Here is a 25,117-nt window from a genome sequence, read left to right as displayed (position 1 = left end):
CCAATTTTGAACCAGTCAGTTGTTCCATGTCCTGCTGCTTCTTGACCCACTTACAGTTTTCTCAGGAGACAGGTAAGGTGGTCTGGTATTCCCATCTCTTTAACTATGTTCCAGTTTGTTGCAATCCACACAGTCAAAGGCTTTTGTGTAGTCAATGAAGCAGAAGTAGATATTTTTCTGGCATTCTGTTGCTTTTTCTATGATCCAACAGATGGTGATATTTTGATCTCTGGTTCCTCTGCCTTTTCTAAACCCAGCTTGTACATCTGGAAGTTCTTGGTCATGTGTGTGTGTGTATGTATGTGTGTATGTGTGTGTGTATGTGTGTGTGTATCTGCTCTTTTTGGATTTCCTTCCCATTTAGGTCACCACAGAACACTGAGTAGAGTTCCCTGTGCTATACAGTAGATTCTCATTCGTTATCTATCTTACACATTGTAGTGTATACATGTCAATCCCAATCTCCCAATTTATCTCACCCTGCCTTTCCCCCGGTGGGGTCAATATGTCTGTTCACCTGTACCCTTTTCCCAGAGTCCACATTTATGCATTCCTATACATTTTAAGCATCTCAGGCCTGCTTTCTTTTTCCACTTGTTGACTAAGGGAGTTTCTACACTTCACCCTAAAACCACTGACCCTTCTAACTGCCAATAGAAGAGATCTCAGCCAGGCAGAAAGAAAATACTTCCTTCTCTGCATCCTAAGACCACCCTCCCAAGTGGTATCACTAGCGAAAGGAATTTCATGAAAATCCAGATTTTACTAGCGCTCTCTGTTCTGTGGAAGTAACTTTAAAGAGACTTTGGCTGGTCATGTTACCTAAAATCAGCTGTCTTGGTCACTGCATTCAGGGCAACATTCCTGTTTTCTAGAGAGGGTTTTGTTGCTGGGATTGGTTGGTTTTCTTTTTTCTTTTTTGCCACTCTGTGTGACTTGTGGGATCTTAGTTCCCCGATCAGGGATGGACCCAGGCCCTCAGCAGGGAAAACATGGAGTCCCAACCACTTGGCCACTGGGGAATCCCGTTGTTGTTTTTAAGCTGGGAAGTTTTTCTGCCATGTACGTGAAGATAAAACCAACCTACAACTCCACTGGGCTTCCCAGTTCACCAGTGAAAGTGTCACTCAGTTGTGTCTGGCTCTTTGTGACCCCATGGACTGTAGCACATCAGGCTCCTCTGTCCATGGGATTTCCTAGGCAGAAATACTGGAGTGGGTTGCCATTTCCTTCTCCAGGGATCTTCCTGACCCAGAGATCAAACTTGCTGTCTCCTGCATTGCAGGCAGATTCTTTACCACTGAGCCACCAGGGACGCCCAGTTCACCAGGTTTTTGGGAATTTGACTCCCTCGGTGGGACCAGCCCTCTCTCCATTCAGCCAGCAGTCACAAGCACCCACTGGGTCCTGGGGAGGATGCAGCGGCAGCATTGGCCCAGGCCAGCTGAGCCGGGAGTCAGGAACCGGGTGACCTCGGCCCCTCACCCCAAGCCTCAGTCTTCCTCCTTCCTGTCCTCTGGCAGTTCTGGCAAAGTTGTGGCAGGGTGTAAGAACATGCTGTACCAGCCGAACAAGGATGGCGTGGGGGAAGTCTGCCTCTGGGGCCGGCATGTCTTCATGGGCTACCTGGAGCAGGAGGACGCGACCATGGAGGCCATTGACGAGGAGGGCTGGCTCCACTCTGGGGACCTGGGCCGCATGGACAACCAGGGCTTCCTCTTTATCACCGGCCGCATCAAAGGTACTGGGGCTGGGTTCCCAGGAGCCCCAGCGAGCAGGCCAGCCTTGAACACCGAAGGCTCTGCCTTTCCACCTTTCATGGGGATGGGTGCTCACACAGATGTACAGGGACACCCCAGCCCACACACTGTCCAGCCCAGTGCTATCCTTGTGCCCAGCATCTGGCCCTCAGCAGGAGGGAGCCAGAAAAGAAGCCTACTCTGGGCCTCAAACCTCTGTTCCCTCCCCTGTCATTTATGGATAACAGTAACTAAAGAGTCATCATGATTAAATGAAATGATACAGAACAGGAATCAGTCAACTTGTCCCATAAAGTTGGTCACTGCTTTAGTCACTAACTCGTGTCTCTTTTATGACCCCATGGACAGTAGCCCAACAAGCTCCTCTGTCCATGGGGTTCTTTAGGCAAGAATACTAGAGTAGGTTGCCATTTCCTTCTCCAGGGGATCTTCCCAAGCCAGGGACAGAACCTAAGTCTCCTGCATCTCCTGCTTTGGCAGGCAGATTCTATACCACTGAGCTACCAGGGAAGCCCTAAAAGGCCCATGTATAAATATTTTGGATTTGCAGGATACAGGGTCTCTGACATAGCTGCTCCACTCGACTGCTGTGGGACAAAAGCAGCCGCAGTTGATGTCCAGACCTACGGTCGTGGCCATGCACCAATACAAATGTCATAGGATTTTCATGTGTCACAAATATTGTTGTTCTTTGGATTTCCTTCCAACTATTTAAAAATGGAAAAACTATTTAGTTCGTGGCCTTACAAAAACAGGCAGAAGGAGCATTGTGGAATTTGGCCCACAACCTCTGATGTAGAGCATTTGGCATGGAGCCTGACATAGGCTGTAACTGTTCAGTAAGAGGGCTATGTTACCATTATTTCTGTGATAAGCAACAGAAAACCCTTCTTAAGCAGGTTTGAGTGGAAAAGTAAAGCTGCTGGCTCAAAACTGTAAAGTCCAAAAGTTCATGCTTCAGGCATGGCTGGATCCAGGTGCCAAAATGACATCACCAGGAATCTCTTTATCCTTCTGTGACCAAGTTCCCCTCTGTATCTGTGCCATTCTTGTTTATTCATTCATTTATTTGTCTGCATCTGGTCTTAGTTGCAGCATGCGGGCTCTTTGTCATGTGGGCTCAGTAGTTGTGGCTCAAGGGCTTAGCTGCTGCATGGCATGTGGGATCTTAGGTCCCTGACCAGGGATTGAACCCACATCCTCTGTATTGGAAGCTAGATTCTTAACCACTGGACCACTAGGGAGCTCCCTGACGCCATTCTTGAGGAGGCTTTTCCAACTTGATGACAAGATGGCTGCCAACAGTCTAGGCTCATCGTAACAGCCTAAGGTTGAGAAAGAGTGTACTACTCCCAACAGCGTCAGCAAGTTTCATGCCCGATTCTCATTGGATCTTCTTGGGTCAGTATTCCATCTCAGAATGAATGACTGTAGAGGATGGAATACGCTGACTGGTCTGATGTGGTCAAAGGCTCACCCCAGCAGCCCACCCCCTCCCCAGACCACACAGAGATGGAGGGTAGTTCTCCAAAGAAACTTGAAGGATGGAGGAGTCACTGGGCTGATGATATCACAGCTGTCCATCATGGGCCCAAATGGATCATTCCTAGTGCTACAAGGATCTCAGCAGAGGTGACTGCAAGATCACGGGATGGAATGGAGAGGGTCTGGGTGGGTGGGACGGGAAGCAGCAAGTGTCCCAGGATGGAGGAACAAGTGAAGACTGTGTCTGGGGCAGGAAGAGGAGCTCCTGAAGGATTTTAGGCAGGGGAAGACAGTGACACAATCCTTTAAGAGCCTGCCAAAACTAGGGAGGTGCCACGCACCCCTGGGAGGAGCCTGGACTTGGGGTCTTTGAGAGTTGCCAGACGATGGGAACAGCAGGAGACAGAGAGACGGGCATGGTCAGAAGCACTTGACTATTTTCCAGGCAAGGGCATACCAGAGGGCCTGGATCAGGGCACAGGGGACAGAGGAACAGGCCAGGAGTGGACAAGATGCTGTCCAAGTGGAATACTCAGGATGTGGATGCTTGACGGGAATCTGAAGAAGACGGGGGAGGAGGGGCAGAGTGACTCTGGGTCTGGGGCTTGGAGAAGGACATAGAGAGCATCCTGGAGAAGGGCAGGGGTGGTTCTGGGGTTTTTTGGGGGAGTGGTGGTTGCTGCCGACACCTGGGCCCCTCTGATCTGCAAAGGCACAGGGCTCCTGGGCTGTCCTGGTTGAACCCACCCCCAGTCACGCCTTGTTTCAGAAATCATCATCACAGCTGGTGGCGAGAATGTGGCTCCTGTTCCCATCGAGAACCTGGTTAAGGAGACAATCCCCATCATTAGTAATGCCATGTTGGTGGGCGACAAGGCCAAGTTCCTGAGCATCCTCCTGACGCTGAAGGTAATGTGGGTTTTCCAGCAGGTGGGAAGCCACATCTTGGTCCTTGGGGCTGGATGCTAGGGGTTGTGACAGGGGTGTCGTGGGGGCAGTGCGAGGTCGACAAAATGACCGGAGAGCCACTGGACACGCTGAACTTGGAGGCGATCAAGTTCTGCCGGGAGGTGGGCAGCCAGGCGACCACAGTGTCTGAGATCTTGGACCTGCGAGACCCCATGGTCTACGCGGCCATCCAGAAAGGCATCAATGCTGTCAACCAAAAAGCCATCTCCAACGCACAGAAGATTCAGAAGTGGGTCATCTTGGAGAAGGACTTTTCCATCAGTGGCGGAGAGCTAGGTGAGTGGCCTGGAGAGTTTCAACACTTGGAGGCTGGTCCCCTGATGGTGTCCAGGGCCCTGTGGGTGCTGAGGAGACACATCTTATTCTGGGAGTCAGAGGGTCTGTGGGACCAGCTGCCGACCAAGGGGTGGCTACACGGAGGAAGATGGTGTCCACCTCCCCCCGATCCCACCCCCAGTAGATGCAGACTCTGATGCATCAGGGAGGTGAGAAGACTGGGCAGCGTAGCAGGTGTGACAGTGTACTAGAAGGATGACTGGTCAGGGGTCAGACGGCAAGATGCTTTGGCCAAAAGGATCTGGGAAAGCTGCGCTCAGGAAGTGGTCCTTAGGGTAAGACTCAGAGGACGAGAAGGAGCCTTTTGGGCAAACAATTGAAGGGGAATAATATTCCTGGCTGAGAGGACAGCAGGTACAGAGGCCCTCAGGTAGGACGGTGCCTGGAGAGTCGTGGGAACAATGGGAGGCCTGTGAAGTCAGGGTGGAGAGAGGTCACATTCAGCTGCAGTAAGGAGTTGAGATTTTATTCCCAGAAAGGGAGCTGTGTGTGTGTGAAGCAGAGAGTCTCCTTTGCCATCCCTTAAGATGGCAAAGGCAGTGCCCCAGGAAGATGAGGGCATGGCCAGCCACCAGCCCAGCCCCAGCCACGAGATTCTGCCGCCTGGTCACACCCAGGGTACATGGACTCCTATTTCACCCCCACGTCTGAATCGGTTTCTGCTTTCTGGGCAGGTCCGACGACAAAGATTAAACGACATTTCATCCTCCAGAAATACAAAAGGCAGATCTACAGCTTCTACCAGTGACAACTTTGGCAGAGCGGGTCCTGGCTGCCCCGATGGTGAGACTGGCTTGGCTGGCTGGGCCGCAGATGAGTCCAACACAGGTGGTCTCCACACGTGCACACGCTCAGCTGCCGTGGGCTCTGGATGGTGTCTGTCCTCCGCTCACCCTCCACCTGGGTCCCAGTGGGGCATGCCTACTCCTTCCTGCCTGGCTGTCACCTCTGTTAGCTGTTCTTCCTGCCTCTTCCACTTGTCTGGTAGAGAGAGCCAGGCAGTCTTCGCATCCCAAACCAGAGCCCAAATGTGAAATGCCCAGATGTTTCCTGGTGGCTTCTCTGTAGAAGCCCTTTTGTCAGAAACTATTGTAGGGGGCAGGTGGGGGGAATTCTACTGGCCGGAAACCCAAGGAATGAGGTGTGACGGCCCATCCCAGCAGTGGCATGGAGACTTGATTTTTTTGGCTGCGCTGGATCTTTGCTGATGCCAAGGGTTTTCCTAGTTGCAATGCTCGGGCTTCTCTTGTTGCAGAGCATGGGCTCTAGAGTGCAGGCGCAGCAGGGTGGGGGGACAGGCTTAGTTGCTTGGCGGTATGTGGGATCTTTGGGGACAAGAGGTTGAACCTGTGTCCCTGGCATTGCAAGGTGGATTTGTAACCAGTGGACCACCAGGGAAGTCAGGGACAGAGACTTGATCTTGTCCCACTACCCCTCTGCACCCTCCCTTTCCCCAAAGTCTTTCTCACAAGGAGCCTCCACGATGCCAGGAGTCACAGGGAAGGTTTTAGAAACCCAGCATGGCGTGCGGTGTGGGCAGAGAGGCGGACACATCTTCCATTGTCCAAGGCCTACCTATAATTCTCTCGTGGTCAAACCCTTCTGCTCGGATGCCCTGTGCTCGTTTCCTGGGACCGCCACAGAAGACAGTTCCGCAGGCCCGGGACTTAAACAAGAATCTTTCCTCGGGGTCCTGGATGCTGGAAGTCTCCCCACAGTCAAGGCTGGTTGGCTCGGTTGGTTCCTTCTAAAGCCCTCTCCTTGGTTTCTGTGTGCATGGTATGTCGCTTCAGTCATGTCTGACTCTTTGCGACCCTAAGGACTGTAGCCCGCCAGGCTCCTCTGTCCATGAGATTCTCCAGGCAAGAAGACTGGAATGGGTTGCCATGCCCTCCTCCAGGGGATCTTCCTGATCCAGAGATCGAACCCGCATCTCTTACGTCTCCTGCATTGGCAGGCGGGTTCTTTAGCACTACCTGGGAAGTCCCATTGGCTAGTAGAGGGCTGTTTTATCCCTGCATCTGTATCCAGATTTTCCCTTAGAAAAATACTTGTCATACTGGATCAGTGTCCACTCAGTGATCGCATCTTAACTTGCGGACCTCTGTCCATAAAGACGCCATCCTCGAATACACTCTCATCCTGAGGGCTTGGGTATCAGGATGGAGGTGAATGCAATCCAGCCTGTAATACTGCTGTATCTGTTTGTTTGTTTTCTTTTCTTCACCATTAACTGATTTAACCCCTCCACACCTTCATCTGTCAGAGTCTTGCAAGCGAGCCCAGCAGCTAAACACATCCCATTCACCGTTCAGCGTCTTTTGCAAGATTTCTGATTTCACTCTGCAGTTGGATGAGAGGCCATCCAACATTGGTGTGGGGGTGGGAGGTGGACCCTCTCCAAGCCTGTGCTGTCCAGTATGGCAATCACTGGCCACATCTGAAACTGAGACGTGTTGTGGGTGTAAAACCCACACTGGGTGTGGGAGTCTGATATGAAATAACAGAATATATAATACCTTGTTCATATTTTAAAACATTGAATGTTGGAATGATACTCTTTAGGACATACCTGATAATATTAAATATAGCACACAGAGACTTCCCTGATGGACCAGTGGTTAAGACTGCCTTTCCATTCTGGGGGGTGGGGGTTGTGGGTTCCATCTCTGGTGGGGGAATTAGGAACCCACTTGCGTGTGGTGTGGCCAAAAGATATATGTGTGTGTGCTCAGTCACTCAGTTGTGTCCAACTCTTTGTGACCCCCATGGACTGTAGCCTGCCAGGTTTCTCTGTCCATGGGATTATCCAGACAAGAATACTGGAGTGGGTTGCCATTTCCTCTTCCAGGGGATCTTACAGCATCTAAATCGATTTCATCAATTCCTTTTCTGTATGGCTACTAGAAATTTTAAAATTATATTGGTGGCTCACGTGACATTTCGCTTGGAGAGTGCCACTCTAAAGTTCATTGGAGGGGAATTCCCTGGCAGGCTCAATGGTTAGGACTCAGCACTTTCACTGCCAAGGGCCTGGGTTCAGTCCCTGGTCAGGGAACTAAGATCCCGCAAGCTACGCAGTGTGGCAAATAAAAAGTATCAGAAGAGGAACAAGATGGTTGAGGAGTAGATGGACGTGAAGTACATCTCTCTCCATGGATACATCAGGAATATACCTTCAGACACAAAACTGCAGACAGAACACCAGCCTAGAGCAGACAGGACTACCTGACTAGTAGAAAAGAATACATAGAACCACGCAAAACTCGGTAGGATGAAGGAATTAGGGGGGAAAGCAGGAGTGTTAGCAGGACTGGACGTGCCCTCAGTGGATGGGGGAACTGAAGCAGGGGTCCGATCCCCACATCAGGGCAATTGTCTGAGTCAGAGGAGAAACATTTAAGGCTGAGAGTGAATCAGCTAATCTAAGGCAGCCTAAATGGAATGAGAATCAGACAGTCCTTGCTGCAAGCATACATACCCCCGACAGGGATGCAGGTCCCCTAGAAGGCACAGCAGCTGGGAGCTGGAGTTTAGAGATTATGGAGCAATCCCAGGGCAAGGGCTGCTGTCGACTGCAGAGAGACGGATCAAGGGGATGTGAGGGAAGAGATTGTGGTGGGAAATGCCTGTGGAGGAAAGCCAGGCAGCCATGGAAGCAAGGCGATACAACTGAGTCATGCGTACGGGGTGGAGCCATCACCATAGCCTCTCTCTCCCAACACACCAGCATCAGCAGCTGAACAATAGACAGGTGGGCCCATCAAATGCCTGATGCACTGAACTACAGAGTAGGACCCCATCCAGGGCGCCCCTTTAAGTGCCTGACATGCCAATCTACAGAGTAGGACCCCAGCCGTGGGGGCCTCTCTATGTGCCTGATGCACGGAACAACAGAGAAGGACCCCAAGCAAGGGAGCCCTCTAAGTGCCTAAACAGGCGCAACTACAGAGAAAGACTGGCTAAAGAGGCCTTCTGATTGCCAGCTACAACAGGCTTGAAAAAAGACTGTGATACTCCTGCAGCGGAGGCAGTCCCCATCCCTGCACACTTGGCACTGCCAGGGTCCCCACAGCCCAAGCAGCTGCGCCATCTTCATGTTCAACCCTCACTGGGGCAGAGCTGCTGCAGGCATAAAAGTGTCTTGCATCTATGCACGCAGGGTCGCTTCAGTCATGTCCAACTCTGCGATCCTGTAGACTGTGGCCTTCCAGGCTTCTCTGTCAGGGGGTTCTCCAGGCAAGAATACTGGAGTGTATTGACCAATACTGGTTGCCATATCCTTCTAGAGCACTATATTTCCTGCTGCCCTAGCTGCCAACTCCCCTGAGTACCTGGTGCTGCCAGAACCCCTGTGACCCAAAGCAGCTGCACCACCTCCACACCTGGCCCTCATAGCGGCAAACCCAAGTCCTCCAGGGTAGCCTCAGGAGCAAACCCCAGTGGACAACCCACATGCAGAGGTGGAAATAAAACCACAGTTGAAACCCAGGGGCAGAGTAGCTAAGGAAGAAGACCCGAAACCTTCCCACCAGCTTGTACAAGCCGCAGATTAAATCCACATGATCAACTAGGCAGCTCTGTGTCTATGGAATATATAAAATGACATTGAGAGCTCCCACAAAAGAAAACACACTAGTTCTGATAGCTGTGGACATTGGAGGCAAGAATACAAAGGAGTAGGACCAAATTAGAATCTGAGCTGCCCCCACAGCAGGTCTAGAAATCAGCACAGTGTTGGAGGGCAGCCTGGGGAGGTGAGGTGGACTGTGACTCCAAGAGAGGGAACGTACTCTGACAGCAGTGACCCAAGAAAAACTTTTATTATTCTTATGTTTTGACTTGTTCTGTAGAGTCTTTTGGAATTTTTTTTCTTTTGTTTTTTTTTTTTCCTACCCCCAACCCGTTGCAGATGTTGATTTTATTGGCACTGTGAAATCTAATTAAGCTTTTGAGTTTTTTTTTCAGTCACACTTTTTATTGCTGTTATAAACCTCTGCCTCTACGTTGGCATTTGCAGTTCTGTGGAGTTTTCTTTTTTTTTTTCTCTCTTTTTTTAATTTTAATTTTTTATTTTTTAAAATATATTATTATTTATGCCTTTGTTTGCTTTTCCTACTGTTCTTTTCCCCTGGCAGTTAATCTTTAATATATACAAATCTTCTTTACCTCTATTTAACTTTACATATCTATTCTTTCTTTCCTTTCCTCTCAACATATTTGTTAGCTTTATTTTCATTGCTTTATTCCCCACTTGGCACCTTGCTTTAGTTTTGTTTTCCAGTTTGTGCTTTAGTTAATTTTGCTCTTAACTGGTAGATATAATTTTTGGTTTCTTTGTTCAATGGATCAATCTATTGTACTTTATTTTTGTTGGACTGTTTTGATTTTGCTAATGGGCATATATGTATATGCATATATTCCACTATTTTAATTATTATTTGCCTGATTTTATAACTGCCATTTGTCTGGGGTTCATCTTTGGTTTCTCGTTTTTGGGTATTTGTTTTAATCTCACTTAATGCCATAACAAACCACTTGTGGAATCTTCATTCCTGACCAGAGATCAAGCTCTGAGCCTTTGGAGTGGGCGCACTGACTCTAAGACCCTAGACTCCCAGAGAACTAACCCTAGGGAGTATCAAATAGTGAGAACTCACACAAAGGAAACCACTTGAATACAAGACCCAGCATCATCCAACCACCAGTAGCACCTGTGCAGGATGCCTCATCTAAACAACAAACAAAACAAAAATACAAACCCAATCATCAGCAGACAGGATTACCACCTCACTCAGCCTTGCCCATCAGAGGAAAAACAAACAAACAAACAAAAAACTCAGCACAAATCTCACCCTATACTAAGCTTATACAAACCACTGGACCACCTTAGGAGAGCAAAAACCAAAAGGAAGAGAAAATGTAACCTTGAAGCCTGGGAAAAGGAGACCTCAAACACAGTAAGTTAAAAAGAAAAAAGAAAAGGGCAGAGAAATACTACACAAATGAAGGAACAAACTAGAAACACAGACGTCCAAATAAATGAAGAGGAAATAGGCAAACTACCTGAAAAAGAATTCAGAATAATGATAGTAAAGATGATCAAAAACCTTGAAAACAGAATGGAGAAAATGCAAGAATTAATTAACAAAGACCTAGAAGAATTAAAGAATAAACATACAGAGACAAACAACCTAATTACTGAAATTAAAAATACTCTGGAAGGAATAGCAGAATATCTGAAGCAGAAGAACGAATTGGTGAGGTGGAAGATAAAATGGTAGAAATAGCTTCTGAAGAGCAGAATAAAGTAAAAAGAATGAAAATAACTAAGGATAGTCTCAGAAACCTCTGGAACAATATCAAACGCAGCAACATTCGAATTATAGGGGTCCCAGGAGAAGAAGAGAAAAAGAACGGATATGAGAACATTTTTGAAGAGATTATAGTTGAAAATTTCCCCAACATGGAAAAGGAAATAGTCAATCAAGTCCAAGAGGCACAAAGAGTCCCATACAGGATAAACCCAAGAAGAACAATGCCAAGACACATACTAATCAAACTAACAAAGACTAAAAGAAAGAATATTAAAAGCCACAAGGGAAAAGCAACAAGTAACATACAAGAGAAACCCCATATGCTTAACAGCTGATCTTTCAGCAGAAACCCTGCAGGCCAGAAGGGAATGGCAGAATATATTTAAAGTACTGAAAGGGAAAAATCTACAACCAAGATTATTGTATCCGGAAAGGATCTCATTCAAAATTGATGGAGAAATCAAAAGCTTTTCAGGCAAGCAAAAGTCAAGAGAATTCAGTACCACCAAACCAGTTTTACAACAAATGTTAAAGGGACTTATATAGTCAAGAAATCCAAGAGAAGAAAAAAGATGTACAAAATCAACCCCAAACAATTAAGAAAATGGCAATAGGAACATATATATCAATAATTACTTTAAATGTAAATGGATTAAATGCTCCAACCAAAAGGCACAGACTGGCTGAATGGATACAAAAACAAGACCCATATATATGCTGTCTACAAGGAACCCACTTCAGACCTCAAGACACATATACACTGAAAGTGAGAGGATGGAAAAATATATCCCGTGCAAATGGGAAGCAAAATAAAGCTGGAGTAGCAATCCTTATATCAGACAAAATAGACCTTAAAATAAAGAAGATTACAAGAGATAAGGAAAGACACTACATAATGATCAAGGGATCAATCCAAGAGGAAGACATAACAATTGTAAATATCTATGCACCCAACATAGGAGCACCTCAATACATAATACAAACACTAACAGACATAAAAGGAGAAATTGACAGTAATAGTAACAGTAGGAGACTTTAACACCCCACTCACACCAATGGACAGATCATCAAAACAAAAAATTAATAAGGAAACACAAGTCTTAAATGATACATTAGATGAGTTGGATCTCATTGATATCTTCAGGACATTCCATCCAAATGCAGAAGAATACACCTTCTTCTCAAGTGCACATGGAACATTCTCCAGGATAGACCACATCTTGAGTCACCAATCAAATCTCAGTAAATTTAAGAAAATTGAAATCATATCAAGCACCTTCTCTGACCACAACACTATAAGATTAGATATCAATTACAAGAAAAAAAACTGTAAAAAACACAAATACATGGATATTAAACAATATGTTTCTAAATAACCAACAGGTTACGGAAGAAATAAAAAGGGAAATAAAACAATTTCTAGAAACAAATGACAATGAAAACACGGCAACTCAAAACCTATGGGATACAGCAAAAGCAGTTCTAAGAGGGAAGTTTATAGTAGTACAACCCTACCTCAAGAAACAAGAAAAACATCAAATAGACAACCTAGCTTTACACCTAAAACAACTGGAAAAAGAAGAACAAAAAAAGCCCAAAATTAGAAGGAAAGAAATAATAAAGATCAGAGCAGAAACAAATGAAAAAGAAATGAAAGAAGCAATAGTAAAGATTAATAAAACTGAAAGCTGGTTCTTTGAGAAGATAAACAAAATTGACAAACCTTTAGCCAGACTCACCAAGAAAAAAAGAGAGAAGGATCAAATCAACAAAATTAGAAATGAAAAAGGAGAGGTTACAACAGACAATGCAGAAATACAAAGGATTATAAGAGACTATTATGGTAACAACTATATGGCAATAAAATGGATAACCTGGAAAAATTGGACAGATTCTTAGAAAAGTTCAATCTTCCAAGACTGACCAGGAAGAAATATAAATTATGAACAACCCAATTACAGCACTGAAATTGAAACTGTGATCAAAAATCTCCCAAAAAACAAAAGCCCATGACCAGATGGCTTCATGGGAGAACTGTATCAAACATTTAGAGAAAAGCTAATGTCTATCCTTCTAAAACTTTTTCAAATAATTGCAGAGGAAGGAACACTTCCAAACTCAATCTACAAGGCCACCATCACCCTGATACCAAAACCAAACAAAGACAACACACACAAAAAAGAAAATTACAGGCCAATATCACTGATGAACATAGATACAGAAATCCTCAACAAAATTTTAGCAAACAATTCAGCAACACAACAAAAGCTCACACACCATGATCAAATTGGGTTTATTCCAGGGATGCAAGGATTCTTCAATATATGCAAATCAATCAATGCGACACATCATATTAACAAACTGAAAGATAAAAACCACATGATCATTTCAATAGATGCAGAAAAAGCCTTTGACAAAATTCAGCACCCAATTATAATTAAAATCTTCAAAAACTGGGCATAGAAGGAACCTACCTCAACATAGTAAAGGCCATATATAATAAGCCTCAGTTCAGTTCAGTCGCTCAGTCGTGTCTGACTCTTTGCGACCCCATGAATTGCAGCACGCCAGGCCTCCCTGTCCATCACCAACTCCCAGAGTTCACCCAGAGTTCACCCAGACTCATATCCATTGAGTCAGTGATGCCATCCAGCCATCTCATCCTCTGTCGTCCCCTTCTCCTCCTGCCCCCAATCCCTCCCAGCATTAGAGTCTTTTCCAATGAGTCAAACTCTTCGCATGAGGTGGCCAAAGTACTGGAGTTTCAGCTTTAGCATCATTCCCTCCAAAGAACACCCAGGGCTGATCTCCTTCACAATGGACTGGCTGGATCTCCTTGCAGTGCAAGGGACTCTCAAGAGTCTTCTGCAACACCACAGTTGAAAAGCATGAATTCTTCTGCACTCAGCCTTCTTCACAGTCCAACTCTCATAAACGTACATGACCACAGGAAAAACCATAGCCTTGACTAGATGGACCTTTGTTGGCAAAGTAATGTCTCTGCTTTTGAATATGCTATCTAGGTTGGTCATAACTTTTCTTCCAAGGAGTAAGCGTCTTTTAATTTCATGGCTGCAGTCACCATCTGCAGTGATTTTGGAGCCCCCCAAAATAAAGTCTGACACTGTTTCCACTGTTTCCCCATCTACTTCCCATGAAGTGATGGGACCAGATGCCATGATCTTAGTTTTCTGAATATTGAGCTTTAAGCCAACTTTTTCACTTGCCACTTTCACTTTCATCAACCTACAGCAAAAATTATTCTCAATGGTGAAAAACTGAAAGCATTCTCCCTAAGATCAGGAACAAGACAAAGGTGGTGTTCCACTTTCACCACTATCATTCAACATAGTTTTGGAAATCCTAGCTACATCAATCAGAGAAGAAAAATAAAAGGAATCCATATCGGAAAAGAAGTAAAGGTCTCATTGTTTGCAGATGAGATGATACTGTACATAGAAAACCCTAAAGATAGTACCAGAAAATTACTAGAGCTAATCAGTGAATTTAGCAAAGTTGCAGGATCCAAAGTCAATACACAGAAATCACTTGCATTTCTGTATACTAACAGTGAAAAATCAGAAAGAGAAATTAAGGAATCAATCCCATTTACCATTGCAACAAAAGGAATAAAACATCTAGGAATAAACTTGCCTAAGGAGACAAAAGAACTGTACAAAGAAAATTATAAGACACTGATGAAAGAAATCAAAGATTACATAAAAAGATAGAGAGATATTCCATGTTCCTGGGTAGGAAGAATCAATATTGTGAAAATGACTACACTACCAAACTCAATCTACAAATTCAATGTGATCCCTATCAAATTACCAATGGCATTTTCCATACAACTAGAACAAAAAATTTTACAATTCGTATGGAAACACAAAAGACCCTGAATAACCAAAGCAGTCTTGAGAAAGAAGAATGGAGCTAGAGGAATCAACCTTCCTGACTTCAGATTATACTACAAAGCTACAGTCATCAAGACAGTATGGTACTGGCACAAAAATAGAAATATAGACCAATGGAACAAGATAGAAAGCCCAGAAATAAACCCATGCCCCTATGAGTACCTTATTTTTGACAAAGGAGGCAAGAATATACAATGGGGCAAAGATAGCCTCTTCAATAAATGGTGCTGGTAAAACTGGACAGCTACATGTCAAAGAATGAAATTAGAACACTTTATAACACCATCAGTTCAGTTCAGTTGCTCAGTCGTGTCTGACCCATACACAAAGGCAAACTCAAAATGGATTAAAGACCTAAATTTAAGACCAGAAACTATAAAACTCTTAGAGGAAAACAAAGGCAGAACACTCGATGACATAAATCAAAGCAAGATACTCTATGACCCACCTCCTAGAGTAATGGAAATAAAAACAAAAGTAACAAGTGGGACCTGATTAAACTTAAAAGCTTTTGCACAGCAAAGGAAACTACAAGCAAGGTGAAAAGACAACCCTCAGAATGGGAGAAAATAATAGCAAATGAAACAATTGACAAAGGATTAGTTTCCAAAATATACAAGCAGCTCATGCAACTCAATACCAGAAAAACAAACAACCCAATCAAAAAGTAGGTGAAAGACCTAAATAGACATTTCTCCAAAGAAGACATACAGATGGCTAACAAACACATGAAAAGATGCTCAACATCTCTCATTATCAGAGAAATGCAAATCAAAACTACAATGAGGTATCACCTCACACTGGTCAGAATGGCCATCATCAAAAAGTCTACAAACAATAAATGCTTGAGAGGGTGTGGAGAAAAGGGAACCCTCCTACACTGTTAGTGGGAATGTAAATTGACACAGCCACTATGGAAGATGGTATGGAGATTCCTGAAAAAACTAGGAATAAAACCACCACATGATCCAGCAATCCCACTCCAAGGCATATACCCTGAGGAAACCAAAATTAAAAGACACATGTATCCCATTGTTCATTGCAGCACTATTTACAATAGCTAGAACATGGGCTGCCATCTACGGGGTCGCACAGAGTCGGACACAACTGAAGCGACTTAGCAGCAGCAGCAGCAGCAGCAGAACATCAGAACAGATCAGTCGCTCAGTTGTGTCCGACTCTTTGCAACCCCATGAATCGCTGCATGCTAGGCCTCCCTGTCCATCACCAACTCCCGGAGTTCACTGAGACTCACATCCATCAAGTCAGCGATGCCATCTAGCCATCTCATCCTCTGTCATCCCCTTCTCCTCCTGCCCCCAATCCCTGCCAGCATCAGAGTCTTTTCCAATGAGTCAACTCTTCACATGAGGTGGCCAAAGGAAGCAACCAAATGTCCATCGACAGCTGAATGGATAAAGAAAGTTGTGGTACATATACACAATGGAATATTACCCAGCCATAAAAAGCAACGCATTTGAGTTAGTTCTAATGAGGTGGATGAACCTAGAGTCTATTATACAGAGTGAAGTTAAGTCAGAAAGAGAAAGCTAAATATTGTATTCTAACACATATATATGGAATCTAGAAAAATAGTACTAACAAATTTATTTACAGGGCAGCAATGGAGAAACAGACATAGAGAATAGACTTATGGACTTGGGGAGACGGGAGGAGAGGGTGAGATGTATGGAGAGAATAACATGAAAACTTACATTACCATATGTAAAACAGATACCCAACGGGAATTTGCTGTATGTCTCAAAAAACTCAAACAGGTGCTCTGTATAAACCTAGAGGGGTGGGATGGGGAGAAGATGGGAGGGAGTTTAAAAAGGGAAGGGATATATGTATACCTATGGCTGATTCATATTGAGGTTTGACAAAAAAAACCCCAAAATTCTGTAAAGCAATTATCCTTCAATTAAAAAATAAATTTTTTTAAAAGGTAAATATCAAGTTCAAGTTCAGTGGAGAGGAATTCAATTTTTTTCTTAATTTCTAAGTGGATCTGTTTATTCTGGAACAGCTCCATCTTACAGTCCCCGGGTGGAGGGGTGTCAGGGAATGAACACACATGTACCAAGGGTCCCCACGTGAGAACTTATCTTTCTCCTCTCTCCAGCCTGCAAGAGGAAGACCCCATCACAGGGACTTGTGTTACTAAGAAGCCACATTCCCTGTGCATCGGTCTCTTTGTCATCTGCCTGTGGAAGAGGTAAACACTCTTGGACCAGCCATACCTCTTGAAGTGACAAGGTCAGCATAGACCTTGGAATTCCTAAAAGCCTTCGGGGCGTGAGCTTGGGGAAACTGATGAGGATGACCCTGAAGAATTGCCTGTTCAGAAGAAAGATCTGACCTGGTGGGTTTCAACTGGTTTTTTTTTTCCCTCCCCAGAGGACTGGCAGAGACACTAGAGAAGAGAAGCCCAGTTGGAAGAAGAAACCGGGCCCCTAAACCCACTCATCTTCCTGGAAGCAACTTAGAAACCCGTCCGATGAGTTCTGACAATAAAGCTCTCTGGCACCCTGTGTCCTGATTTTTGGCCAGATGTGGACAGCTTGTCCTTTGTCAAGGAGCTCAGATTCTGGGTTCAGATTCTGACTGGCTGTGTGAGCTCACATGTCTGAGTCTTGGGAGAGGGTGAGTGCAGCCTAAGTCGCTTCAGTCGTGTCCAACTCCTTGCAACCCTATATACTGTAGCCTGCCAGGCTCCTCTGTCCACGGGATTTTTCCAGGCCAGAACACTGGATAATTCCCTCCTCCAGGGGATCTTCCCAACCTAGGGATCAAACCCTCATCTCCTGCACTTGGAGGCGAGTTCTTTACCGCTGAGCTACTAGGGAAGTCCCAATAACTGTGATTTTTTATGAATTCCATCCTCTGGGAAAGATGAGTCTGCTGTTGTCATAAGATGTGAGACAGCAGCAGCTTGAAAGAATAGAACCTCCTTCCTCTCTCATCCAATAGTCTGTGTATGGACAAACCAAAGCTGATATGGCATACATACAGTATCAGTTCCTGAAAGGATATCAGTACAGGTAGAGAGAGAGTGAGGAGGGGACATGTCCCAGCATATAGAGGGACCGACCAAGAGGACAGGAAGAAGGAAACTTCCAGTGTCCCCTTCAGGTCCTAGATACCCAGAGGCACTCCTTTTTTCTTTTTTTCCTGTTTCCTCTTTAAAATACCAAATGATAAATTGATCAGAAATGTACAGACATTCTCCTCACAGAAGAGCATCTGATAGAGATAAGGCTAAAGCCTTCCTCAACAATTTGTAAGTTTTTCTGCTTTTACTATGTAAGTATGGTCAATCCTCTTTATTTGCATGTTCCATATTTATAAGTTTGCCTGCTCACTGAGGACTTGTGGCTCAGACTGTAAAGATAAAGTCTGTGGCTCAGACTCCTGCAATACAGGAGACATGGGTTCGATCCCTGGGTTGGGAAGATTCCCTGGAAAAGGGAATGGCAATGCACTCCAGTATTCTTGCCCAGGAAATCCCATGGACAGAGGACCCTGGTGGCCTACAGTCCATAGGGCTGCAAAGAGTTGGACGCAACTGAGCGACTAACCCCCAAAATTAATGTATCTGGCATTTCTATAGCCATCTCTGGAAATGGGTGGAGCAGTGGAAAAGTTTAACAACCCACCGTGCATGTTTGCAGCTTGTTGAAGGCCCAACAAGGTGCCTCCTGGCTTCAGCTGTGAACCTGTGTCTTTTGGGGGGTCTATTTAGTACTATGTTTTCTGCATTTTTTTTTTTTGGTGGTTTCTTTTTTTTTTTTTTATTCCTTTATTTCTCATGTGTTCCCCATCCTGAACCCTCCTCCCTCCTCCCTCCCCATACCATCCCTCTGGGTCGTCCCAGTGCACCAGCCCCAAGCATCCAGCATCGTGCATTGAACCTGGACTGGCATCTCGTTTCATACATGACATTTCACATGTTTCAATGCCATTCTCCCAAATCTTCCCACCCTCTCCCTCTCCCACAGAGTCCATAAGCCTGTTCTATACATCAGTGTCTCTTTTGCTGTCTCGTATACAGGGTTATCGTTACCATCTTTCTAAATTCCATATATATGCGTTAGTATACTGTATTGGTGTTTTTCCTTCTGGCTTACTTCACTCTGTATAATAGGCTCCAGTTTCATCCACCTCATTAGAACTGATTCAAATGTATTCTTTTTAATGGCTGAGTAATACTCCATTGTGTATATGTACCACAGCTTTCTTATCCATTCATCTGCTGATGGACATCTAGGTTGCTTCCATGTCCTGGCTATTATAAACAGTGCTGCGATGAACATTGGGGTACACGTGTCTCTTTCCCTTCTGGTTTCCTCAGTGTGTATGCCCAGCAGTGGGATTGCTGGATCATAAGGCAGTTCTATTTCCAGTTTTTTAAGGAATCTCCACACTGTTCTCCATAGTGGCTGTACTAGTTTGCATTCCCACCAACAGTGTAAGAGGGTTCCCTTTTCTCCACACCCTCTCCAGCATTTATTATTTGTAGACTTTTGGATCGCAGCCATTCTGACTGGTGTGAAATGGTACCTCATAGTGGTTTTGATTTGCATTTCTCTGATAATGAGTGATGTTGAACATCTTTTCATGTGTTTGTTAGCCATCTGCATGTCTTCTTTGGAGAAATGTCTATTTAGATCTTTGGCCCATTTTTTGATTGGGTCATTTATTTTTCTGGAGTTGAGCTGTAGGAGTTGCTTGTATATTTTTGAGATTAGTTGTTTGTCGGTTGCTTCATTTGCTATTATTTTCTCCCATTCTGAAGGCTGTCTTTTCACCTTGCTAATAGTTTCCTTTGATGTGCAGAAGCTTTTAAGTTTAATTAGGTCCCATTTGTTTATTTTTGCTTTTATTTCCAATATTCTGGGAGGTGGATCATAGAGGATCCTGCTGTGATGTATGTCAGAGAGTGTTTTGCCTATGTTCTCCTCTAGGAGTTTTATAGTTTCTGGTCTTACGTTGAGATCTTTAATCCATTTTGAGTTTATTTTTGTATATGGTGTTAGAAAGTGTTCTAGTTTCATTCTTTCACAAGTGGTTGACCAGATTTCCCAGCACCACTTGTTAAAGAGATTGTCTTTAACTGTTGAAAACGGCCCCCAAGTGCAGTGCTTATGTGGTGACTTGAGTTGAAGAAAGCTATGAGGAGCCTTATGGAAAAATATACACGTGCAAAATAAGCTCCATTCAGGCATGACTTATAGTGCCGCTGGCCATGAGCTCAATGCTAGTGAATCATCTGCGTCTATTAAGGTGTCGTCAAACATAAATACACATGATACAAGTATGTACAGATCAGTGGATAAAAATATTGTGACCAGGGGGGTCCAGTGGTTAACAATCCACCTTGCAATACAGGGGACATGGGTTTGATCCCTGGTCAGGGAACTAAGATCCCACATGCTGGTGAGCAACTAAAAGCCCACGTGCCACAACCACTGAGCCCGCACCCACTGAAGCCTGCATGCCACAATTAAGGGATGCATGTGCCACAACAAAAGATCCTCCATGACACAACGAAGATCTCGCACACCATGACTAAAACCCAATGCAGCTAAATAAATAAATAAATTTTAAGTTTTCTTATTTTTTTAAACAATATTTTTATTTAGCTGCACTGGGTCTTACTTAGTTGAGGCATGTAGGATCTTAGTTCCCCAACCAGTGGCTCAAATCTGGACCCCCTGCATTTCGCAGAGTCTTAGCCACTGGACCACCAGGGAAGTCCCTGTTTTTTATTAAAAACTGTTGTGACCAGGGAAGGGGGATCAAGACAGTGCAGTAGGAGGATGGAGAGCTCACCTTCCCCACAGACACATCAAAAACACACCTATACATGGGAACAATTCTCACAAGAATCAGACAGGAAGAAGAAAACAGATACCCAGATACAAAAAGCCCAGAGGGTCCCAATAGTTTCACGCTGCATGGATTTATTACAAGTTTGTGTACTGTTATGAGGAGTAAATTTTATGGTTTGTAAGTCATAGCTCAAAAAATCAGGTAGGGGGGCGGGGAGGGAATCACTAGTGGGGCTGGAAGAGTATGTTCTAGGAACAACTTCTAGTTCACCAGTCCAGGAGGCTCCATCACCTCTCCAGTAGTTGATGGTGGTGGTTGCTATTCAGTCACTCAGTCACGTCTGACTCTTTGAGACCCCATGAACTGCAGCATATCAGGCTTCTCTGTCCTTCACTATCTCCTGGAGCTTGCTCAAACTCATGCCCACTGAATCAGTGATGCCATGCAACCATCTCATCCTCTGTAACCTGCTTCTCCTCCTGCCCTCAATCCTTCCCAGCATGAGGGTCTTTTCCAATGAGTTGGCTCTTCACACCAGGTGGACAAGGTATTGGAGCTTCAGCTTCAGCATCAGCCCTTCCAATGAATATTCAGGGTTGATTTCCCTTAGGACTGACTGGTTTGAGCTGACAGTGGAACCACACCATCTCTGCTGTGGACCAGGAAAACTACTTCTGCCCAAGAGGCCACTGGGTCAGGAGACTTCTGGCCCAGGCAAGAAGCTGATGCCCCTGCTGCTGGCCCCAGAAGCACCCAGTTTCTGCTGGGAACATGACATGGGTCATGTCCAAATCAGTCCTGATTAGTGGAACACAAGTTATGTCCAGAACCCTCCACACATGAGATTCTGGGGGATACAGTTTTTAGCTTCCCGGCTTCCCCTTGTTGGAATGGGGTTGGGATTCATCACCTTCCAGGCCAGTAGTGGCTGTTCCAGTGGCTTTTCCCAAGTAGCGTGAGTTCATTTCTGTGTATTGGTCATTTGTTTTTATGGCTGAGTCATATTCCATCATCTGGATGTATCACAAATATCCCTACATGTATCTTCTTTGGACAAATGTCCAAATTCTTTGCCCATTTTTAAACTGAATTCTTTTGTCTTCTTATTGCTGGCTTACAAGAGTTCTCTGTACATTCCGGTCACAAGTCCTTCATGTTGTTTTCATGATGATAGTTTTGTTTCGATTTTGGCAAGACAAAGCTTCGTTATTTTATTCTTGCACTTTACTATCCATGTAGACCTTTTGTTTTACTTTATTCTTGGCGGTGCTGGGTCTTCTTGCTACGTTGGCTTCTCATTGCAGCGGCCCCTCCCACTGCAGAGCAAGGGCCCTGGAGCACACAGGCTTCAGTAGCTGCAGCTCCCAGGCTCGGGTCTGGAGGACAGGCTTAACAGTTGTGGCGCACAGGCTCAGTTGCTCCGTGGCACATGCGATCTTCCTGGACCAGGGATCAAACCCGTGTCTCCTGCATTGGCAGACGGACTCTTCACCACTGAGCCACCAGGGAAGCCCTCTATGTAAACTTTAAAACAACCTAAGTTTCATAAAAGTTCCTGTGGGGATTTTGACTGAAATTGCTTTTATACTAACTAATCTGCAGAAGAGTTTAACTTCTACAATGTTGATCCAGGCTTCTCATTCATTAATATGATGTCTTTTTCAACTTACTCATATCTTTTCTTTAGAAAACCTTCGTAAATTCTGGGGGGGCCATGTTCCAAGGCTTGTGGAATCTCAGGTCCCTAACCCTGGCATTGAACTTGTGCCCCCTGAAGTGAAAGCACAGAGTCCTAACCATTGGGCAACCAGGGAGTTCCCTAAACCTTAATAATTTTATGGATTAACTACTTCATATAATGTCTGGTCAACTTAATTCTAGTTTATAGCCTGTGTTTCCATTGTGGATGTGGCTTCTCCCTTTTTCCAGATGGCTGATGTTAATATATGGGAAAGCTGAGGGAGGCGATCTGTGTTAATATTATATCTAGATACTTCACTGCCAATGTATTTCTCAAAACATATAGGCCATTTTTTATGCTGAATGTATCTTTGTCAATATTTTTTTTACTTTCTTTTCAATACTTAGCCCTCATCAAAGAAATATAGCTGGCTATATTGTCAAAAAAAATGTTCAAACTCAATAAAGAAATATATGTATTTTCTCAACAGTTCTCAACTGGCCTCACTGCTCTCTTAACAGTTGTTCTCTGAGAAATGAAAAAGCTACTAAGTTTAAAAAGGCATTTTTAAAACTTATTTTTAAATTTGTGGCAAATGCAAAATATACTATTTTATGTTAATTTATCGTTTTAACCATTTAAAAATATAGACTCCAATGGGGTTAAGTGCATTGAGTTGTACATGTTGCAAAACTGAAAATCTGTACACTTTAAACAACTCCCCACACCCCCTCTCTACTGGCAACCACCATTGTACTTCCTGTCTCTATGAAGCCCACTCATTTCAGTACCTAATATGAGTAGAATATTTATCTTTTTGTAATTGAATGATATTGCTGGAGAAAGCAATGGCACCCTACTCCAGTACTCTTGCCTGGAAAATCCCCATGGGCGGAGGAGCCTGGAAGGCTGCAGTCCATAGGGTCGAGAAGAGTCAGACACGACTGAGCGCCTTCACTTTCACTTTTCACTTTCATGCATTGGAGAAGGAAATGGCAACCCACTCCAGTGTTCTTGCCTGGAGAATCCCAGGGACGGGGGAGCCTGGTGGGATGCCGTCTATGGGGTTGCACAGAGTCGGACACAACTGAAGCGACTTAGCAGCAGCAGCAGCACTGAGCATAAGATCCGCAACACATTCATCCATATCGTAGCCCATGTCAGGATTTCTCTCCTTTTGAAGGCTGCATAACATTCCATTGGGCCACATTTTGTTTTTCCATTCATCTGTCAGAGAGTGGGTCACTTTGGGCACCTGTGAATAATGCTGCTGTGTGTGAATGTGGTTGTGCAAATCTCTCTTCTAGTCCCTGGTTTCAATTCTCTCGGTTCCATACCAAGAAATAAGATTACTGGGTCATATGGTCGGTTCGGTTGGTTCAGTTGCTCAGTCGTGTCCAATTCCTTGCGACCCCATGAATCACAGCACGCCAGGCCTCCCTGTCCATCACCAATTCCCAGAGTTCACCCAGACTCACGTCCATCGAGTCAGTGATGCCATCCAGCCATCCCATCCTCTGTCGTCCCCTTCTCCTCCTGTTCCCAATCCCTCCCAGCATCAGAATCTTTTCCAATGAGTCAACTCTTCGCATGAGGTGGCCAAAGTACTGGAGTTTCAGCTTTAGCATCATTCCTTCCAAAGAAACCCCAGGGCTGATCTCCTTCAGAATGGACTGGTTGGATCTCCTTGCAGTCCAAGGGACTCTCAAGAGTCTTCTCCAACACCACAGTTCAAAAGCATGAATTCTTCTGCACTCAGCCTTCTTCACAGTCCAACTCTCACATCCACACATGACCATTGGAAAAACCATAGCCTTGACTAGATGGACCTTTGTTGGCAAAGTAATGTCTCTGCTTTTCAGTATGCTATCTAGGTTGGTCATAACTTTCCTTCCAAGGAGTAAGCGTCTTTTAATTTCACGGCTGCAGTCACCATCTGCAGTGATTTTGGAACCCCCAAAAATAAAGTCTGACACTGTTTCCACTGTTTCCCCATCTATTTCCCATGAAGTGATGGGACCAGATGCCATGATCTTAGTTTTCTGAATGCTGAGCTTTAAGCCAACTTTTTCACTCTCCTCTTTCACTTTCATCAAGAGGCTTTTTGGTTCCTCTTCACTTTCTGCCATAAGGGTGGTGTCATCTGCATATCTGAGGTTATTGATATTTCTCCCGGCAATCTTGATTCCAGCTTGTGCTTCTCCCAGCCCAGCGTTTCTCATGATGTACTCTGCATAGAAGTTAAATAAGCAGGGTGACAATATACAGCCTTGACGTACTCCTTTTCCTATTTGGAACCAGTCTGTTGTTCCATGTCCAGTTCTAACTGTTGCTTCCTGACCTGCATAGAGGTTTCTCAAGAGGCAGATCAGGTGGTCTGGTATTCCCATCTCTTTCAGAATTTTCCACAGTTTATTGTGATCCACACAGTCAAGGCTTTGGAATAGTCAATAAAGCAGAAATAGATGTTTTTCTGAAACTCTCTTGCTTTTTTGATGATCCAGTGGGTGTTGGCAATTTGATCTCTGGTTCCTCTGCCTTTTGAAAAACCAGCTTGAACATCAGGAAGTTCATGGTTCACGTATTGCTGAAGCCTGGCTTGGAGAATTTTGAGCATTACTTTACTAGCATGTGAGATGAGTGCAATTGTGCGGTAGTTTGAGCATTCTTTGGCATTGCCTTTCTTTGAGATTGGAGTGAAAATTGACCTTTTCCAGTGCTGTGGCCACTGTTGAGTTTTCCAAATTTGCTGGCATATTGAGTGCAGCACTTTCACGGCATCATTTTTCAGGATTTGAAATAGCTCAACTGGAATTCCAT

General features: G+C 44.7%; 1 protein-coding gene across 9 annotated transcripts in view; it reads left to right on the top strand.

Annotated features, from left to right (window-relative positions):
• Window positions 1-17,315, top strand: part of ACSBG2 (acyl-CoA synthetase bubblegum family member 2) — a 49,427-nt gene extending 32,112 nt beyond the window's left edge. For 2 of the 9 annotated variants that reach the window (XM_070792995.1, XM_070792990.1), the window contains exons 11-16: window positions 1,524-1,741; window positions 4,015-4,154; window positions 4,244-4,490; window positions 5,225-5,333; window positions 16,907-16,999; window positions 17,182-17,315. In XM_070792995.1, the coding sequence (XP_070649096.1) occupies window positions 1,524-1,741; window positions 4,015-4,154; window positions 4,244-4,490; window positions 5,225-5,298 (679 nt within the window). In that variant the 3' untranslated portion in view covers window positions 5,299-5,333; window positions 16,907-16,999; window positions 17,182-17,315. Of the gene's footprint in view, window positions 1-1,523; window positions 1,742-3,998; window positions 4,155-4,243; window positions 4,491-5,224; window positions 5,334-6,009; window positions 6,287-16,906; window positions 17,041-17,181 lie in introns of those variants that run through there. The other 7 variants (XM_070792992.1, XM_070792993.1, XM_070792997.1 and 4 more) reach the window with 7 other exon arrangements.
• The last annotated feature ends 7,802 nt before the right edge of the window (window positions 17,316-25,117 follow it).

Source organism: Bos indicus, chromosome 7 (genome assembly GCF_029378745.1).
Source record: "Bos indicus isolate NIAB-ARS_2022 breed Sahiwal x Tharparkar chromosome 7, NIAB-ARS_B.indTharparkar_mat_pri_1.0, whole genome shotgun sequence".
NCBI classification, from domain to species: Eukaryota; Metazoa; Chordata; class Mammalia; order Artiodactyla; family Bovidae; genus Bos; species Bos indicus.
This window is presented reverse-complemented; position numbering and strand designations above follow the sequence as displayed.